At 42.7% G+C, this 22,014-nt stretch overlaps 1 protein-coding gene across 1 annotated transcript; it reads right to left on the reverse strand.

The window, feature by feature from the left end:
* Nucleotides 1-22: 22 nt before the first annotated feature.
* On the reverse strand, nucleotides 23-15,790 carry LOC135558179 (growth arrest-specific protein 2-like). Its single transcript, XM_064991917.1, has 4 exons — nucleotides 15,568-15,790; nucleotides 3,926-4,154; nucleotides 2,959-3,068; nucleotides 23-1,267 (listed from the first exon to the last, which is right to left on the reverse strand). The coding sequence occupies exons 2-4, from the start codon at nucleotides 4,134-4,136 to the stop codon at nucleotides 1,238-1,240; spliced, it is 351 nt and encodes a 116-aa protein (XP_064847989.1). The 5' UTR covers nucleotides 4,137-4,154; nucleotides 15,568-15,790; the 3' UTR covers nucleotides 23-1,237.
* Nucleotides 15,791-22,014: the final 6,224 nt, after the last annotated feature.

The raw sequence follows: 22,014 nt of genomic DNA on the forward strand, positions 1-22,014 counted from the left end.
ACACTTACATGTAGTTGTACGTTGAAGTACAACAATTTAAGCAATTACGTACGTATGAAAATATACAGTATGAATGACTTTAAAATTCCTGTGTCAAACATAAAAATTGAAAAATACAGTAGTCATCATGTACATGTCCTATCATTCTGAGTGCAATTCACCAATAAGCCAGTTTAGTCAGACTAGGGGGCAAACTGATGTGTATGGTAGTTAAACCTACACATTAACTCTCTCAGTGTCATGCATGCCCATGCAGGAACATGTCCAGGTGGAATAGGTATACCGCACACACAGTTAATATCACTACATGTGGTCAACATGCTATAACTAGTCTCCCATGTTCCGCAGTACTGAAGGCATCAAACAGAAACAGAGGTGAATGAGTGATACATGATCCTAAGACAAGACAATCCAAGTCACAGAAGAAAATACATCATCCCACTATTCAGGGTACAGAGTCAGCTAGCACTGTGAGCTGACCTGCTTTCCAGCTCCACCTGAACATCTGTCTCTTTCCTTCCCTTTAAACCATCTCACCCACTCGCTAAATCCTCTACAGCTAGTGAGGAAGCATGGCTGGCCTTTTCATAGGGACAGTCACAGATCAAAGCTAGGAAGTCAGTGGAGGACAAAGACAGGTGACACTGGAGTGTTTTCCAAGTAGGGCAATGCTTCTACAGGACAGAGGGACACAGAACAGTCTTTCCACAGAAAGAAACCATTCCAGAGACTACTGCCAGAGGCCTCCCATGGTCTGATAAGAGGGTATGAGAGTATATATATGGATGAGAGTAGAGATGGGATAGGGGCCGGGAACGTTTTAAAAGCAGATGTTCTTGTGACGTGTATTACGTGTACTGTTTCTCAATAAGATTATCTCTGGTAAATCTCTGGACATGGCACATCCTGAGCACAGATTAGAATCGGCAGAAGTGTGTTAATGAACTAACTGTAGGGTCTGTTGCCAATTAACCACACCATTTCAGTGTTCATGAGTTAATCTTGTTGACTCTGACAGAGATTTACAGATTCTCTCTTAGACAACTTGATGGATATTGGCTGTTTAAGGACAGATTTGTGTCCTGTCAGTGCCAGACGGAGATGGACAAGCAAGTAGGCACTCACCCAAACCTTCAGACTCAAACAGGTAGGTCTCATCCACACCAATCTTCCGACACCAGTAGAGGAAGTTGGCAGTGTTGTCCCGGGCAAAGAAAGAGCCAGAAGTAGCATCAGCTCACCAATGAATCACCCTGCGGACGAAGGTCTGGAGAAAAAATACACAGGGACAGTGTCAATACTCCGATTCAGCTCAATACACTGAGTATACCAAACATTAAGAACACCTTCGAAATCCACAGGGATGCTGGCTCATGTTGACTCCAATGTTCCCCACAGTTGTGTCAAGTTGGTTGGATGTCCTTTGGGAGGTGGACCATTCTTGATACACACAGGAAACTGTTGAGCATGAAAAACCCAGCAGCGTTGCAGTTCTTGACAGAGCCTGGCACCTACTACCTACAATACCCTGTTCAAAGGCACTTATATTTTTTGTTTTGCCCATTCAGTCTCTGAATGGCACACATACACAATCCATGTCTCAATTGTTTAACATGGTATAATTAGTGCATTATAATTATTAACAACAACTCTTTTTTATTTTTTATTTAACTAGGCAAATCGGTTAAGAACACATTTTTATTCACAATGACAGCCTAGGAACAGTGGGCTAACTGCTTTGTTCGGGGTCAAACCCAGAACAATTTGGGGTCAATCCCACTACATTATCCTCTTGGCATCAATTATTTTCTTAAAGGCCCAATACAGCCATTTCTATGTCAATATCAAATCATTTCTGGATAACAATTAAGTACCTCACTGTAATAGTTTTCCATAAACAGTTTAAAAAAGAAACAGAAATAGCATTTTAGCAAAAAAACTATTTCTCAAGCTAGAATGTTGCTAGGACTGTCTGGGAGTGGTCTGAATGGGGAAGGGAAAACTGAAAACTAACTGTTAATGCCAGGGAGGTTTGGAATTCTCTTTGTTATTGCTCTGTTAACTAATTTACCGCCAAAACTCCATCCCACCAAAACGGGCTGTAATTTCAGGCAGTCTTTTCAAACAGCTCTTACACTAAAATGGCATTATCCTCATTTCCACCATTTCACAGTATTATTCCAACCTCATAGTGTGGAAATGTATTTAAACACAAGAAAATCACATTGTTGACTGCACTGGGCCTTTACCTAATTAAACGCCTGGTGATGTCACCAGGCAAGCCGAAACTCCACCCATGCAAAACCTGCTGATTACAAGGTCCTGTGTAGATTGTATTTTCAACCAGCAAATATCAGGAAATAACACTGATCAAATATTTTCACACTTTTACAGTGTTAGTTTCATCAGCTGTTGAACAATATTTTAAAAACAATAAACTGTAAAAACATAATTTTGACAGCATTGGGCCTTTAATTAAATTCCCTCCAAATATCTAGTCAGATGTGAACCATAGAAAGTAACTCCAACAACCAGCACTTGGGCAGATTCTGTGTAAGATTCTAAACAATATTGAGTAATTCTTTCATGAACTTAGGAAACAGTTACTAGTAAACGCAATTCAAGAATGCCAATGAAGCGTGGCATTATGCAGTTCTCAGTCAGTATCAGCAGCACTCAGAGAAGGGTGAGGAGAACCACAGATGGTGACTTCAAAACCAGAGACTCTCAGTGAAACATTCTGTCCTTTATTGTCTACTTTCAAGTGATGCTAGGTGAACATAATAAAAAAATACACCAAATGTACACCAGAGATGGCTCAATGGCAGATCGTATCTTAAGACTGAGCCACTGAAATACAGACATCTGTATGGCATAAGTAAGTTGATGAAAGATCAATATTCTTCATTGGGATCATGTAATGTATGCTGTCTATGGTCATATGTGTTTGTATGTTACCTTGCCATTGCTGGCTTGGATCATCCTCTCCTGTAGGTCCTCGGCCAGCTGGCACAGCAGAACCCCATTATCCAGCCTGTCCATCAGGCTGTCAGCCGTGACCTCAGAGTCTGTGGTGAGAAATGTCAGTCACCAACACCATGATAAACAGGCCACAGAAAGGGGAGCCCATTTGACATCAAATAGTTGTCTTACATCATTGTGTGCTTTACATCTAATAATAATGTTTTATAAAAAATGTAAAAAATCTGTACATGATAAGTGACTATATAGTGGCTACATACTGATCATGTAGGGCATTATATGTCATAACACAGGTGTTTTTGTCCTGAGGTTACTACTCACTGTGATGACACAGATGTACTATACTGCTCCGGCATTATTTGTGAATAATGAGAAGGGATAATGGGACCTTATTATTAACAACGCCATTCTCATGCAAACTTCCTGGTTGTACACCTAGAAAATAACTATGTGTGGCTTTGCATTGTTGCAAGTCGATCCCTATGTGTGAGTGATGGATATTATCTAGTCATCTGCCCAACACAGACACACACAAGCTGTGACATGTTCAGGCCCTTCCTGACTTCCTTCCAATAATATCTTAACAGGGTTCCTTTCAGTGACCAGACATGCAGGAGTATTTCAAGGATTTAGGTTCATGTGTGCCTTTCCAGTTCAGAACACCAACCAATAGCTATGTCCCCATTATCCAATAGAAAAAGTATGATCCAGTTTCATGTCCTCATATAACCTGTATGTCATTGGGTGACATTTTTATTGATGTTCAGAAATGACAAAAATAGGCCTATGTTGCACAAGACTCTAGCAAAACCAAATGCATCACATTATCTTAGTCATAGTTCAGACACATTCCTTGTTAAAAATGTTTTAAAAGCCCCAAACCCCAAGATGGTTTGTTGCAGGTGTTTCGTAACAACATAAAACCATGTGAAAGTCACCCTACCCAGAAACATGTTGAGCCAGAGAGCCAGGTCCTCTCTCATGGGCAGCAGGCTGTCCTCGTGGCGGCTGGGGAGCCATTTGGTGTACTGCTGTGGTCTCTCCAGACCAGGACCATTGTGGTGCTGTTTGGGACTGAGGGGGCAACATATTCCGAGCCCAGTGAGATGTATTGGACTGTATTGGTCGTCCTCTGTTTCCACCGGACTGTTCATGGTTCCCTCTTCTTTTGCCTGCAGGACAGGAGGAAAAGAAGCTGTTCATATTATATTTCATTCATATTTAAAATATTTTATATTGTCACTTTTCTAGATGTGCAACATTTGAATATGTCACATCAAAAGAGGGAGTTGGAGAGCTTATTTGTGATGCGGCATTTCTATCTGTAAATCAGCTCTTTGTCAGAGGGGCGTCGACCTGTCTGTCAGCCTCTGGTACAGTACGTTTTCCTGGAGTTTCAATATTTTCTGCACATTTCTAGTTGAATACATCAGGACAGCCATTCTGTATAGTTTTAATAGCCTGCTACAGCAAGAGTTCAACCCAACTCAAACAAGCTCTAGCCTCTCGTTCAGTTGACAGTAAATCTAATGGTGTGGAACACTCTCATTGACCCTAACCAGGCCTAGGAGCACTCCACACCTTCCTCCCAGAGCAGGGGCCAGGACAGGGGCATACAGCTGAGACAGGAGCCAAGCGTGGGCCAGGTCGGGGGGGGGGGCTATGAGAGTCAACAGAGCACAGTAGTAGGACTGTCCACCAGACTCCCACAAGAGCGGAAAGGTCTGGAGTTGGTGGAGGTCCGGGCAGGAAACCAAAAGCATGGATGATACACATACAGACAACATACTAACCCACACAATAAACACATACACAAACACTATGGACCATGTATTCACAAACATACAAAATACACGTACTGACACAAGAGATCACACACAGAGCCTATATACACACAAATCTTCACACAAACATGAACACACACGCACCAACCTTTTGTCGTAACTGTTAGTGTAACTGATGTCAGGGAAGGATTTAATAGACAAACATCTAAAGCCAAGAGCCAATCCCCTGGCACTATTCTATGCCTCATTTCTCCTCTTTCCAGACAAGTATTCATCATAAAGGCCAACCCCATGCAGAGACATGCTTTGGCTTCCCATAATCCCCACAGAAAACAACACATGCACCGGGGTTGCAGAAAAGGACTGAAGAAAATATAATGGTCAACTTTAACAAACACTGTTACCATAAGATGTCCAGATTCTATGGTATGTACACAACTTCAGATGTGCCGTTCATTCCAATTGCCAAGAAAATGTGAGTTCTGTTTAAAGTCACAGACTATCGAGAGGTTAAACAAACTGACTGCTGACAGGGACTTAACCCCCACAGAAGCAATCACTCTAATTGTACTGAAAATAGCATTTGTTGATACCATACACATGTGCAAACAGTATAATTTCAAGGTAATGTCCTATTGTTTTCAAATATTGACTAAGGAGCTGTCATGCTGTCACATAAGCACCCACATGAAAAAAATACAACAGTTTACTATAGAATTCTACAATAAACTGTAGTATACTGTAGAATACTATAATACACACTGTAGTATCCTTCTATCATGTGTAGTACCTACTATAGAATGTTGTAGTATACTATAGAATACTATAGCAAATACTACAGTATTTAATTTGCATATACCCTGCCCATTGCCCTCCCTATATCAAAATTTGTCTCACCCATAATTGAGAAACATGACAAGTATAGAACATATACTGTATTCCCTACAAGTTTTAGAAAAGAGCAGAAGCGCTGAACTATCCGTTCAGAATTTCTCCAGTAGGTTTCCTGAAGAAGAAAGCCTCCACTTCTATGTCAAAGATAATAAAACAAACACACTATAGTAAATACTACTGTAATGTCCGCAAAAACACTACAGTAAATACTACGGTATACCGTAATACAGTCTGCAAAATCACTACAGTAAATACTATGGTATACCGTACTACAGTCTGCAAAAACACTACTGTAAATACTACGGTATACCGTACTACAGTCTGCAAAATCAGTACAGTAAATACTATGGTATACCGTACTACAGTCTGCAAAAACACTACAGTAAATACTATGGTATACCGTACTACAGTCTGCAAAAACACTACTGTAAATACTACGGTATACCGTACTACAGTCTGCAAAATCACTACAGTAAATACTACGGTATACCGTACTACAATCTGCAAAAACACTACAGTAAATACTACGGTATACCGTACTACAGTCTGCAAAATCACTACAGTAAATACTACGGTATACCGTACTACAGTCTGCAAAATCACTACAGTAAATACTACGGTATACCGTACTACAGTCTGCAAAAACACTACTGTAAATACTACTGTAATGTCCGCAAAAACACTACAGTAAATACTACGGTATACCGTAATACAGTCTGCAAAATCACTACAGTAAATACTATGGTATACCGTACTACAGTCTGCAAAAACACTACTGTAAATACTACGGTATACCGTACTACAGTCTGCAAAATCACTACAGTAAATACTATGGTATACCGTACTACAGTCTGCAAAAACACTACAGTAAAAAACTACTGTAAATACCGTACTACAGTCTGCAAAATCACTACAGTAAATACTACGGTATACCGTACTACAGTCTGCAAAAACACTACAGTAAATACTACGGTATACCGTACTACAGTCTGCAAAATCACTACAGTAAATACTACGGTATACCGTACTACAGTCTGCAAAATCACTACAGTAAATACTACGGTATACCGTACTACAGTCTGCAAAAACACTACTGTAAATACTACTGTAATGTCCGCAAAAACACTACAGTAAATACTACGGTATACCGTAATACAGTCTGCAAAATCACTACAGTAAATACTATGGTATACCGTACTACAGTCTGCAAAAACACTACTGTAAATACTACTGTAATGTCCGCAAAAACACTACTGTAAATACTACGGTATACCGTACTACAGTCTGCAAAATCACTACAGTAAATACTATGGTATACCGTACTACAGTCTGCAAAAACACGACAGTAAATACTATGGTATACCGTACTACAGTCTGCAAAAACACTACTGTAAATACTACGGTATACCGTACTACAGTCTGCAAAATCACTACAGTAAATACTACGGTATACCGTACTACAGTCTGCAAAATCACTACAGTAAATACTACGGTATACCGTACTACAGTCTGCAAAAACACTACTGTAAATACTACTGTAATGTCCGCAAAAACACTACAGTAAATACTACGGTATACCGTACTACAGTCTGCAAAATCACTACAGTAAATACTACGGTATACCGTACTACAGTCTGCAAAATCACTACAGTAAATACTACGGTATACCGTAATACAGTCTGCAAAATCACTACAGTAAATACTATGGTATACCGTACTACAGTCTGCAAAAACACTACTGTAAATACTACGGTATTTTTTTATTTATTTTTTATTTCACCTTTATTTAACCAGGTAGGCTAGTTGAGAACAAGTTCTCATTTACAACTGCGACCTGGCCAAGATAAAGCATAGCAGTGTGAACAGACAACACAGAGTTACACATGGAGTAAACAATTAACAAGTCAATAACACAGTAGAAAAAAAGAGGAGTCTATATACAATGTGTGCAAAAGGCATGAGGAGGTAGGCGAATAATTACAATATTGCAGATTAACACTGGATTGATAAATGATCATGTACAGGTAGAGATATTGATGTGCAAAAGAGCAGAAAAGTAAATAAATAAAATAAAAACTGTGGGGATGAGGTAGGTGAAAATGGGTGGGCCATTTGCCAATAGATTATGTACAGCTGCAGCGATCGGTTAGCTGCTCAGATAGCTGATGTTTGAAGTTGGTGAGGGAGATAAAGGTCTCCAACTTCAGCGATTTTGCAATCGTTCCAGTCACAGGCAGCAGAGTACTGGAACGAAAGGCGGCGAATGAGGTGTTGGCTTTAGGGATGATCAGTGAGATACACCTGCTGGAGCGCGTGCTACGGATGGGTGTTGCCATCGTGACCAGTGAACTGAGATAAGGCGGAGCTTTACCTAGCATGGCCTTGTAGACGACCTGGAGCCAGTGGGTCTTGCGACGAATATGTAGCGAGGGCCAGCCGACTAGAGCATACAAGTCGCAGTGGTGGGTAGTATAAGGTGCTTTAGTGACAAAACGGATGGTACTGTGATAAACTGCATCCAGTTTGCTGAGAAGAGTGTTGGAAGCAATTTTGTAGATGACATCGCCGAAGTCGAGGATCGGTAGGATAGTCAGTTTTACTAGGGTAAGCTTGGCAGCGTGAGTGAAGGAGGCTTTGTTACGGAATAGAAAGCCGACTCTTGATTTGATTTTTGATTGGAGATGTTTGATATGGGTCTGGAAGGAGAGTTTGCAGTCTAGCCAGACACCTAGGTACTTATAGGTGTCCACATATTCAAGGTCGGAACCATCCAGTGTGGTGATGCTAGTCGGGCAAGTGGGTGCAGGCAGCGATCGGTTGAAAAGCATGCATTTGGTTTTACTGGCGTTTAAGAGCAGTTGGAGGCCACGGAAGGAGTGTTGTATGGCATTGAAGCTCGTTTGGAGGTTAGATAGCACAGTGTCCAATGACGGGCCGAAAGTATATAGAATGGTGTCGTCTGCGTAGAGGTGGATCAGGGAATCGCCCGCAGCAAGAGCAACATCATTGATATATACAGAGAAAAGAGTCGGCCCGAGAATTGAACCCTGTGGCACCCCCATAGAGACTGCCAGAGGACCGGACAGCATGCCCTCCGATTTGACACACTGAACTTTGTCTGCAAAGTAATTGGTGAACCAGGCAAGGCAGTCATCCGAAAAACCGAGGCTACTGAGTCTGCCGATAAGAATATGGTGATTGACAGAGTCGAAAGCCTTGGCAAGGTCGATGAAGACGGCTGCACAGTACTGTCTTTTATCGATGGCGGTTATGATGTCGTTTAGTACCTTGAGTGTGGCTGAGGTGCACCCGTGACCGGCTCGGAAACCAGATTGCATAGCGGAAAAGGTACGGTGGGATTCGAGATGGTCAGTGACCTGTTTGTTGACTTGGCTTTCGAAGACCTTAGATAGGCAAGGCAGAATGGATATAGGTCTGTAACAGTTTGGGTCCAGGGTGTCTCCCCCTTTGAAGAGGGGGATGACTGCGGCAGCTTTCCAGTCCTTGGGGATCTCAGACGATATGAAAGAGAGGTTGAACAGGCTGGTAATAGGGGTTGCGACAATGGCGGCGGATAGTTTCAGAAATAGAGGGTCCAGATTGTCAAGCCCAGCTGATTTATACGGGTCCAGGTTTTGCAGCTCTTTCAGAACATCTGCTATCTGGATTTGGGTAAAGGAGAACCTGGAGAGGCTTGGGCGAGGAGCTGCGGGGGGGCCGGAGCTGTTGGTCGAGGTTGGAGTAGCCAGGCGGAAGGCATGGCCAGCCGTTGAGAAATGCTTGTTGAAGTTTTCAATAATCATGGATTTGTCGGTGGTGACCATGTTCCCTAGCCTCAGTGCAGCGGGCAGCTGGGAGGAGGTGCCCTTGTTCTCCATGGACTTCACAGTGTCCCAGAACTTTTTGGAGTTGGAGCTACAGGATGCAAACTTCTGCCTGAAGAAGCTGGCCTTAGCTTTCCTGACTGACTGCGTGTATTGGTTCCGGACTTCCCTGAACAGTTGCATATCGCGGGGACTGTTCGATGCTATTGCAGTCCGCCACAGGATGTTTTTGTGCTGGTCGAGGGCAGTCAGGTCTGGAGTGAACCAAGGGCTATATCTGTTCTTAGTTCTGCATTTTTTGAACGGAGCATGCTTATCTAAAATGGTGAGGAAGTTACTCTGAAAGAATGACCAGGCATCCTCAACTGACGGGATGAGGTCAATGTCCTTACAGGGTACCCGGGCCAGGTCGATTAGAATGGCCTGCTCACAGAAGTGTTTTAGGGAGCGTTTGACAGTGATGAGGGGTGGCCGTTTGACTGCGGCTCCGTAGCGGATACAGGCAATGAGGCAGTGGTCGCTGAGATCCTGATTGAAGACAGCGGAGGTGTATTTGGAGGGCCAGTTGGTCAGGATGACGTCTATGAGGGTGCCCTTGCGTACAGAGTTAGGGTTGTACCTGGTGGGTTCCTTGATGATTTGTGTGAGATTGAGGGCATCTAGCTTAGATTGTAGGACTGCCGGGGTGTTAAGCATATCCCAGTTTAGGTCACCTAACAGAACAAACTCTGAAGCTAGATGGGGGCAATCAATTCACAAATGGTGTCCAGGGCACAGCTGGGAGCTGAGGGGGTCGGTAGCAGGCGGCAACAGTGAGCGACTTATTTCTGGAGAGAGTAATTTTCAGAATTAGTAGTTCGAACTGTTTGGGTATGGACCTGGAAAGTATGACATTACTTTGCAGGCTATCTCTGCAGTAGACTGCAACTCCTCCCCCTTTGGCAGTTCTATCTTGACGGAAGATGTTATAGTTGGGTATGGAAATCTCAGAATTTTTGGTGGCCTTCCTGAGCCAGGACTCAGACACGGCAAGGACATCAGGGTTAGCAGAGTGTGCTAAAGCGGTGAGTAAAACAAACTTAGGGAGGAGGCTTCTGATGTTGACATGCATGAAACCAAGGCTTTTTTGATCACAGAAGACAACAAATGAGGGTGCCTGGGGACATGCAGGGCCTGGGTTTACCTCCACATCACCCGCGGAACAGAGAAGGAGTAGTATGAGGGTGCGGCTAAAGGCTATCAAAACTGGTCGCCTAGAGCATTGGGGACAGAGAATAAGAGGAGCAGGTTTCTGGGCATGGTAGATTATATTCAGGGCATAATGCGCAGACAGGGGTATGGTGGGGTGATGGTCCCTCTACAGTTTGCAAAATCACTACAGTAAATAATACAGTACACTTCAATCCGCAAAAATACTACAGTAAATACTATAGTATATATTACAGTTCTTTTTCACTACAGTATTTATACAGTGCATTCAGAAATTATTCAGACCCCTTGACTTTCCACATTTTGTTACGTTACTGTCACGCCCTGGTCGAAGTATATTGTGTTTGTCTTCATTTATTTGGTCAGGCCAGGGTGTGACATGGGTTTATTGTGGTGTGTTTTGTCTTGGGGTTTTGTTAGGTATTGGGTTTGTGGTTTAGTGGGGGTATCTAGCATAGTCTATGGCTGTCTGGAGTGGTTCTCAATCAGAGGCAGGTGTTTATCATTGTCTCTGATTGGGAACCATATTTAGGCAGCCATATTCTTTGAGTGTTTCGTGGGTGATTGTTCCTGTCTCTGTGTTTATTGTCACCAGATAGGCTGTATAGGTTTTCACACATTTATTGTTTTGTTTAGTTATTTCATGTCGAGTTCATTTATTAAAGAACATGAATAACCACCACGCTGCATTTGTCCGCTTCTCTTCCACCAGACGAAAGCCGTTACAGTCTTATTCTAAAATTGATTAAATTGTTTTTTCCCCCTAATCAATCTACACACAATACTCCATATTGACAAAGCAAAAACAGTTTTTTATAAATGTTTATGAAACACAGAAATACCTTATTTACATAAGTATTCAGACCCTTTGCTATAATACTCGAAATTGAGCTCATGTGCATCCTGTTTCCATTGATCATCCTTGAGATGTTTCTACAACCTGATTGGAGTCCACCTGTGGTAAATTCAATTGATTGGACATGATTTGTAAAGGCATACAACTGTCTATATAAGGTGTCAAAGTTGACAGTGCAAGTCAGAGCAAAAACCAAGCCATGAGTTCGAAGGAATTTTCCATAGAGCTCCTTGACAGGATTGTGTTGACGCACAGATCTGGGGAAGGGTACCAAAAAATGTCTGCAGCATTGAAAGGTCGCAAGGAAAACTGTGGCCTCCATCCTTCTTAAATGGAAGAATTTTGGAACCACCAAGACTCTTCCTAGAGCTGGCTGCCCGGCTAAACTGAGCTATCGAGGGAGAAGGGCCTTGGTCAGGGCCTTGGTCAAGAACCTGATGGTCCCTCTAAAAGAACTCCAGAGTTCCTCTGTGGAGATGGGAGAACCTTCCAGAACAACAACCATCTCTGCAGCACTCCACCAATCAGGCCTTTATTGTAGAGTGGCAAGATGGAAGCCACTCCTCAGTAAAAAGCACATGACAGCCCGCTTGGAGTTTGCCAAAAGGCAACTAAAGGACTTTCAGACCATGGGAAACAAGATTCTCTGGTCTGATGAAACCAAGATTCTTTGGCCTGAATGCCAAGTGTCACATCTGGAGGAAACCTGGCATGATCCCTACGGTGAAGCATGGTGGTGGCAGCATCATGCTGTGGGGATGTTTTTCAGTGGCAGGGAATGGAAGATTAGTCAGGATTGAGGGAAAGATAATTGGAGCAATGTATAGAGCAATCCTTGGTGAAATCCTGCTCAAAAGCGCCCAGGGCCTCCGACTGGGGCGAAGGTTCACCATCCAACAGGACAACGACCTCTAACAGCCAAGACAACACATGGATGGCTTTGGGACAAGTCTCTGAAGGTCCTTGAGTGGCCCAGCCAGAGCTCGGACTTGAACCCAATGAAACATCTCTGGAGAGACCTGAAAATAGCTGTGCAGCGACACTCCCCATCCAACCTGCCAGAGCTTGGGAGGATCTGCAGAGAAGAATGGGAGAAACTCCCCAAATACAGGTGTGCCAAGCTTGTAGCATCATACCCAATAAGACTCAAGTCTGTAATCGCTGCCAAAGGTGCTTCAACAAAGTACTGACTAAAGGGTCTGAATACTTATGTAAATGTGATATTATTTGCAAAAATGTCTTTGTCATTATGCAGTATTGTGTGTAGATTGATGAGGGGTAAAAAACTATTTAATCAATTTTAGGCTGTAACATAACAAAATGTGGAAAATGTCAAGGGGTCTGAATACTTTCTGAATGCACTCTACTATTGTTAACTGTAAATACTACCGTATACACTACAATGAATACTACAGTAAAGTCTGACAAAACACTACAGTGAATACTACAGTATTTATGCCATAGCATGCTATAGTATTTTTTCAGGTCGGCAGGAAGGCCTACATAGTTTACGCAACACAAGCCCCAGGTTAAGGAATACACCTGGGAGACCTGGGAGTTGTGTGGAATCCAGGCAGGCAGGAAGGGGGAGGAATGGCTGCTACTACCTATGTAGTCCATTTGCTAGTGAAAGCAGGTAGATGGCGCAGCAAGCACACAACCTACAGCAACAGTAGTGGGTCAATGTACCAACAAAGCCCTCAACCATGGACAGAACAGATTGATGACCTTGTAGACTTACGGTCCCTCTATGTTCGTCATTGTGACTTTAGTAGGGTGGCTTTGTAAATGCACCATGCACGCCTATGTGAGTAGACGGAGGCCTGTCTGTCATGTATGTGGCTGTTTTTCAGGCTGACCGGCCCGGGCCTGGGAGCCTCACGCTCTAACAGAACACACAGGTGCCACATTCACACCTCTACTACAGGACAATCCAGGCACCTGTGTTCCTAGACAAAAGGGGTCTTTATACTCAAGGCCGAAAATACATTCACACATACTGCATGTACACCCACACACACGTGCACACATACACAGACACTCACACCCAAGTATACACAGGCGCACAAAAGCCCATACCTGCATTGATATTATGTAAGTCTCTACCACCTCATTTATCTGGCCCTACCTAAAATCTCTTTAGCTAGCACAAGATTTCCTTCAGTGACATTTTGGGGGCCTGTTACTGTGTTGCTTAATCATTGACTGTGTCTTAATGGCAGGGAACAACCTCACAGGGAAGAAATCCATTAGAGGAAAAAAAAAGTTTAGAATTCTACTGGTAATATCAAACTTAAGAATATGTGTAGTATGTTCCTGTAATGCCAAAGCGGGCCATTGAAATTGAAATTCACAAGACTGATTGATGGTCTGGTTCCCTTTGCCCGAACTGGCCCTAACCTGGGCTCTGTCATGGGGATGGGTCTGATGGCTCTGATGCTGTCTCACATCTGGCACCGGTAAACAAGTGTCCTTTCAATGGGCTGAGAGAATATTTTCATCTTGAAAATTATAGTACCTTCTTTCAGGCTTCAAGAGTTTGAGCAGAAAAGACCTCAAACTGACAATGGCTTGTCCTGACACAAAGTCAATTGCCAACAGCAGTGTGTTGTGGTACGTACTTAGGCACTTTACTAAACACCACTGATTGTCAAGTGGAACTAATTGATCACCAAATGGACAGCAGGCTTTTTGTGGCAACTATGAACAAATATCTATAGATGCTTTCAAAGACTTCCCCTGATCTAAATATCAGTTTTCCAAACAGTTTGAATGAACAATTCAGAGAAGAACAAGATGGGCAATCTCAAGTTGATGTCCAACAGCATTGCTGGAAGCTACACCATTCTGAAACAGAATTTGAACAGAGATCTGGTGTCCCCAATTATCGAGTCTCAGATTTAAACAGCTTAACTGGGGTAATGCGACCCTACTGAACACAGATACTGTATTCAAAGGGTTGGTTGCAGGGTAGGTAGACTACATCTTGCTGGGCTCCAGGCCCGGTACATGGCTCTGTCTCAGCTGGTTCCAGACTAAATAAACCTCAGACCGGCAGATAGGATTGTAAGGTCAATTGCCCATTGCTGTTTATACACCTTGAACAATGGGGCTTAACTCTAGAATTCCAGTGGACACTTTCTTTTTACTAGGCCACTAAAATCAAACAGAAAAAAATGAATTTTTAGCATGGATGGTTCTAAGGAGACATGTATCAAATAAACAGTGACTGCAGCACAAGCTGTTCATTGAGTGATTATTGGCCCAACCATTGCCCTCTGGGCCACATATATACATCAATATGACAATAGATACATTATTTTCAGTTCCCTGGTTGGAAGTTGGTCCAGGGTGATATGTCCACTGTCCACATGTACACTTAGATCAGTTCTAGTAAATATGAGATGTTTTTCTTCATGGAGTACAATTTTAAGCACATCCATACTAATTTCGTTCAAAAAATGTATTCTATGTTTATATAAAAATGTATTCAATTTATATAAATATATATATAATATATAATTTATATAAATAAATTGAATATATAAATCCTAAGTAATAGATGGTAAATGATAGCTGCATTGCCAAACCTTAACATTCATTTTGAACCTGAATATATATAGTGAATGTTAAGGTTTGGCAATGCAGCTGTCATTTACCATCTAAAACTTGGGATTTATCACATAAAAGGAATGCTTCTGCTTAAAATCATCACTATTTCACTGATATTTCAATGATAAAATGTATGTATTTTACAAAATGCATTAGTTTATCTATTGCTTCACTTTTCAGATCACAAGTCACAAAGTCAACAACTGGTTTTTCTAGTAGGACTAGTGGTGAGTAGTAGAAAGTACAATTAGTGGAGATAGTGGTCAAACAAAACAAAAAACACAGACTATTTATTAATCATGTACAGCCATCACCATCCTCATCAATGACCTTCATTATTAAATATTCAGAATATCTTAATCAACTTTCGGCATAGAAATAATACAGTATAAAAGGAAATACTTACAGAGTCAATGAGTAAGTATAACTGTTCAATAAATTCCCCCAGTAAAAATCAACAAAGAGACTGTGTGTCGGCACAGCAGCACCAAACATCACTTACAGGTTCTCTTCTCAGGTCCGCTAAACGGAAAATGTGCAATAAGAACGTAGGCTACCTCCACTTCTCAATGAAACACCCCTGTGTGCCTTGTGAAAGCTGCTGGTGTCATCTTACAAGTTGTGGGTGTTACGGCTGTCAACGACGTTGTGACAAGAATAATAAGTTGTTCATATGTCGAGGTCCAATGTCAAAACTTTTCGCAACTGTTTTGTTTGATGACTCCACCTTATTGCTAGCCTACATGAAATGGATGACGCGCCAAAAATCAAAAGACACGAGGTGACAGGTCTGAATTTCAAGATAGTGCCTGCACATAGTAGTCATAAAGACCACCCACACAAGTAACCCCTGCACGTTTTAATAGCAGATGGAGATGATTAAAGTCTCCGCGGGAAACTTGCTGGTGGAGGACTGACAAAACAGTGGTGCTGAGTGCTCAAAGCAAGAATGTCCAGTACTCACCATGAGACAGGGTAACATTAGCGATGACTAATGTAAGAGTTCTACATTAATTATAGTGGAATCCAGATACAAAATAATAGGGACTTGCTCTGTGACTAACACAAGTCTACCTTTTCTCTAAGGTCTATGTCAATATGAGTGGCAGTTCAGCTACCCAATTGAAGAGGAAATTCAACAACTTTTGGACAGTGGAAATTGATTATATATAATATGTAAATATATTAATAAATAAATATATATATTATATTTAAATAAATATATATATATAAATAAATAAATATATATATATATAATATAAATATTTAATTTTTACATTTACATTTAAGTCATTTGGCAGACCCTCTTATCCAGAGCGACTTACAAATTGGTGAATTCACCTTATGACATCCAGTGGAACAGCCACTTTACAATAGTGCATCTAAATCATTTAAGGGGGGGTGAGAAGGATTACTTTATCCTATCCTAGGTATTCCTTGAAGAGGTGGGGTTTCAGGTGTCTCCGGAAGGTGGTGATTGACTCCGCTGTCCTGGCGTCGTGAGGGAGTTTGTTCCACCATTGGGGCCAGAGCAGCGAACAGTTTTGACTGGGCTGAGCGGGAACTGCACTTCCCCAGTGGTAGGGAGGCGAGCAGGCCAGAGGTGGATGAACGCAGTGCCCTTGTTTGGGTGTAGGGCCTGATCAGAGCCTGGAGTTACTGCGGTGCCGTTCCCCTCACAGCTCCGTAGGCAAGCACCATGGTCTTGTAGCGGATGCGAGCTTCAACTGGAAGCCAGTGGAGAGAGCGGAGGAGCGGGGTGACGTGAGAGAACTTGGGAAGGTTGAACACCAGACGGGCTGCGGCGTTCTGGATGAGTTGTAGGGGTTTAATGGCACAGGCAGGGAGCCCAGCCAACAGCGAGTTGCAGTAATCCAGACGGGAGATGACAAGTGCCTGGATTAGGACCTGCGCCGCTTCCTGTGTGAGGCAGGGTCGTACTCTGCGGATGTTGTAGAGCATGAACCTACAGGAACGGGCCACCGCCTTGATGTTAGTTGAGAATGACAGGGTGTTGTCCAGGATAACGCCAAGGTTCTTAGCGCTCTGGGAGGAGGACACAATGGAGTTGTCAACCGTGATGGCGAGATCATGGAACGGGCAGTCCTTCCCCGGGAGGAAGAGCAGCTCCGTCTTGCCGAGGTTCAGCTTGAGGTGGTGATCCGTCATCCACACTGATATGTCTGCCAGACATGCAGAGATGCGATTCGCCACCTGGTCATCAGAAGGGGGAAAGGAGAAGATTAATTGTGTGTCGTCTGCATAGCAATGATAGGAGAGACCATGTGAGGTTATGACAGAGCCAAGTGACTTGGTGTATAGCGAGAATAGGAGAGGGCCTAGAACAGAGCCCTGGGGGACACCAGTGGTGAGAGCGCGTGGCGAGGAGACAGATTCTCGCCACGCCACCTGGTAGGAGCGACCTGTCAGGTAGGACGCAATCCAAGCGTGGGCCGCGCCGGAGATGCCCAACTCGGAGAGGGTGGAGAGGAGGAACTGATGGTTCACAGTATCGAAGGCAGCCGATAGGTCTAGAAGGATGAGAGCAGAGGAGAGAGAGTTAGCTTTAGCAGTGCGGAGCGCCTCCGTGATACAGAGAAGAGCAGTCTCAGTTGAATGACTAGTCTTGAAACCTGACTGATTTGGATCAAGAAGGTCATTCTGAGAGAGATAGCGGGAGAGCTGGCCAAGGACGGCACGTTCAAGAGTTTTGGAGAGAAAAGAAAGAAGGGATACTGGTCTGTAGTTGTTGACATCGGAGGGATCGAGTGTAGGTTTTTTCAGAAGGGGTGCAACTCTCGCTCTCTTGAAGACGGAAGGGACGTAGCCAGCGGTCAGGGATGAGTTGATGAGCGAGGTGAGGTAAGGGAGAAGGTCTCCGGAAATGGTCTGGAGAAGAGAGGAGGGGATAGGGTCAAGCGGGCAGGTTGTTGGGCGGCCGGCCGTCACAAGAAGCGAGTTTCATCTGGAGAGAGAGGGGAGAAAGAGGTCAGAGCACAGGGTAGGGCAGTGTGAGCAGAACCAGCGGTGTCGTTTGACTTAGCAAACGAGGATCGGATGTCGTCGACCTTCTTTTCAAGATGGTTGACGAAGTCATCTGCAGAGAGGGAGGAGAGGGGGGGAGGGGGAGGAGGATTCAGGAGGGAGGAGAAGGTGGCAAAGAGCTTCCTAGGGTTAGAGGCAGATGCTTGGAATTTAGAGTGGTAGAAAGTGGCTTTAGCAGCAGAGACAGAGGAGGAAAATGTAGAGAGGAGGGAGTGAAAGGATGCCAGGTCCTCAGGGAGGCGAGTTTTCCTCCATTTCCGCTCGGCTGCCCGGAGCCCTGTTCTGTGAGCTCGCAATGAGTCGTCGAGCCACGGAGCGGGAGGGGAGGACCGAGCCGGCCTGGAGGATAGGGGACATAGAGTGTCAAAGGATGCAGAAAGGGAAGAGAGGAGGGTTGAGGAGGCAGAATCAGGAGATAGGTTGGAGAAGGTTTGAGCAGAGGGAAGAGATGATAGGATGGAAGAGGAGAGAGTAGCGGGGAGAGAGAGCGAAGGTTGGGACGGCGCGATACCATCCGAGTAGGGGCAGTGTGGGAAGTGTTGGATGAGAGCGAGAGGGAAAAGGATACAAGGTAGTGGTCGGAGACTTGGAGGGGAGTTGCAATGAGGTTAGTGGAAGAACAGCATCTAGTAAAGATGAGGTCGAGCGTATTGCCTGCCTTGTGAGTAGGGGGAAGGTGAGAGGGTGAGGTCAAAAGAGGAGAGGAGTGGAAAGAAGGAGGCAGAGAGGAATGAGTCAAAGGTAGACGTGGGGAGGTTAAAGTCGCCCAGGACTGTGAGAGGTGAGCCGTCCTCAGGAAAGGAGCTTATCAAGGCATCAAGCTCATTGATGAACTCTCCGAGGAACCTGGAGGGCGATAAATGATAAGGATGTTAAGATTGAAAGGGCTGGTAACTGTGACAGCATGGAATTCAAAGGAGGCGATAGACAGATGGGTAAGGGGAGAAAGAGAGAATGACCACTTGGGAGAGATGAGGATCCCGGTGCCACCACCCCGCTGACCAGAAGCTCTCGGGTGTGCGAGAACACGTGGGCGGACGAAGAGAGAGCAGTAGGAGTAGCAGTGTTATCTGTGGTGATCCATGTTTCCGTCAGTGCCAAGAAGTCGAGGGACTGGAGGGAGGCATAGGCTGAGATGAACTCTGCCTTGTTGGCCGCAGATCGGCAGTTCCAGAGGCTACCGGAGACCTGGAACTCCACGTGGGTCGTGCGCGCTGGGACCACCAGATTAGGGTGGCCGCGGCCACGCGGTGTGGAGCGTTTGTATGGTCTGTGCAGAGAGGAGAGAACAGGGATAGATAGACACATAGTTGACAGGCTACAGAAGAGGCTACGCTAATGCAAAGGAGATTGGAATGACAAGTGGACTACACGTCTCGAATGTTCAGAAAGTTAAGCTTACGTAGCAAGAATCTTATTGACTAAAATGATTGAAATGATACAGTACTGCTGGAGTAGGCTAGCTGGCAGTGGCTGCGTTTTGACACTACACTAATCAAGTCGTTCCGTCGAGTGTAATAGTTTCTACAGTGCTGCTATTCGGGGGCTAGCTGGCTAGCTAGCAGTGTTGATTACGTTACGTTACGTTAAAAGAACGACAATAGCTGGCTAGCTAACCTAGAAAATCACTCTAGACTACACAATTGTCTTAGATACAAAGACGGCTATGTAGCTAGCTAGCTACGATCAAACAAATCAAACCGTTGTACTGTAATGAAGTGAAATGAAAATGTGATACTATCTGTGGAGCGAAGCGGAATGTTGACCGGGTTGTTGAGGTTCTATTCGGTAGACGTTGGCTAGCTGTTGGCTAGCTAGCTAGCAGTATCTCCTACGTTAAGGACGACAAATAGCTGGCTAGCTAACCTCGGTAAATTAAGATAATCACTCTAAGTCTAAACACTCTAAACGACACAATTATCTTGGATACGAAGACAGCAAAGACAACTATGTAGCTAGCTAACACTACACTAATCGAGTCGTTCAGTTGAGTGTAATAGTTTCTACAGTGCTGGTAGACGGTGGACGTTAGCTAGCTGCTGGGCAGATAGCAGTGTAGACTACGTTAGGACGACGAAATACGATAATTACGCAATTATCTTTGATACAAAGACGGCTATGTAGCTAGCTAAGATATAAATATATATATAAATTATATATTATATATAAATAAATGTATATATATATTAATATATATATAAAATAAATAAATATATATATATATATTTATTTATAATTTATATTTATATATAAATATATATATATATATTATATATTTATATATAAATATATATATATATATTTATAATTTATATATATATATAAAATAAATAAATATATATATATATATATATATATATATTTATTTATAATTTATATATATAAATATATATTTTATTTTTAATTTATATATATATTTATATATTTATTTATAATATATATATATATAAATATATATATTTATTTATAATTTATATAAAATAAATAAATAAATAAATATAAAATAAATATATATATATATTTATTTATAATTTATATATATATATTTATTTATTTATAATTTATATATATAAATATATATATTTATTTATAATTTATATATCTATATATATTTATTTATAATTTATATATATATATATATATTTATTTATTTATAATTTATATATATAAATATATATTTATTTATAATTTATATATATAATATATATATATATATATTTATTTATAATTTATACATATAAATATATATATATATATATGTAGAGTTAAGATTTCCCTTCACTGGAACAAAGGGGCCTAAACGAACCATGAAAAACAGCCCCAGACCATTATTCCTCCTCCACCAAACTTTATAGTTGGCACTATACATTCGGGAAAGTAGCATTCTCCTGGCTTCCGCCAAACCCAGATTCGTCCATCGGATTGCCAGATGGTGAAGCGTGATTCATCACTCGAGAGGTTTCCACTGCTCCAGAGTCCAATGGCGGCAAGCATTGTGCATGGTGATCTTAGGCTTGTGTGCAGCTGCTCGGCCATGGAAACCCATTTCATGAAGCTCCCGACGAACAGTTCTTGTGCTGACATTGCTTCCAGAGGCAGTTTGGAACTCGGTAGTGAGTGTTGCAACTGAGGACAGCGCTACGCACTTCAGCACTCGGCGGTCCCGTTCTGTGAGCTTGTGTGGCCTACCACTTCTCTGCTGAGCCCTTGTTGCTCTTAGACATTTTCACTTACAGTTGACCGGGGCAGCTCTAGCAGGGCAGAAATTTGACAAACTGACTTGTTGGAAAGTTGGCATCCTGTGACGGTGCCACCTTGAAAGTCATTGAGCTCTTCAGTAAGGCCATTCTACTGTCAATGACTGTCTATGGAGATTGTATGGCTATGTGCTCGATTTTATACACCTGTCAGCAACGGGTGTGGCTGAAATTGCCGAATCCACTAATTTGAAGGTGTGTTCACATACTTTGGTATATACAGTTGAAATCAGAAGTTTACATACATCTTAGCCAAATACAGTGCCTTGCGAAAGTATTCGGCCCCCTTGAACTTTGCGACCTTTTGCCACATTTCAGGCTTCAAACATAAAGATATAAAACTGTATTTTTTTGTGAAGAATCAACAACAAGTGGGACACAATCATGAAGTGGAACGACATTTATTGGATATTTCAAACTTTTTTAACAAATCAAAAACTGAAAAATTGGGCGTGCAAAATTATTCAGCCCCTTTACTTTCAGTGCAGCAAACTCTCTCCAGAAGTTCAGTGAGGATCTCTGAATGATCCAGTGTTGACCTAAATGACTAA

Source organism: Oncorhynchus masou, chromosome 2, assembly GCF_036934945.1.
Source record: "Oncorhynchus masou masou isolate Uvic2021 chromosome 2, UVic_Omas_1.1, whole genome shotgun sequence".
Taxonomy (NCBI): Eukaryota; Metazoa; Chordata; class Actinopteri; order Salmoniformes; family Salmonidae; genus Oncorhynchus; species Oncorhynchus masou.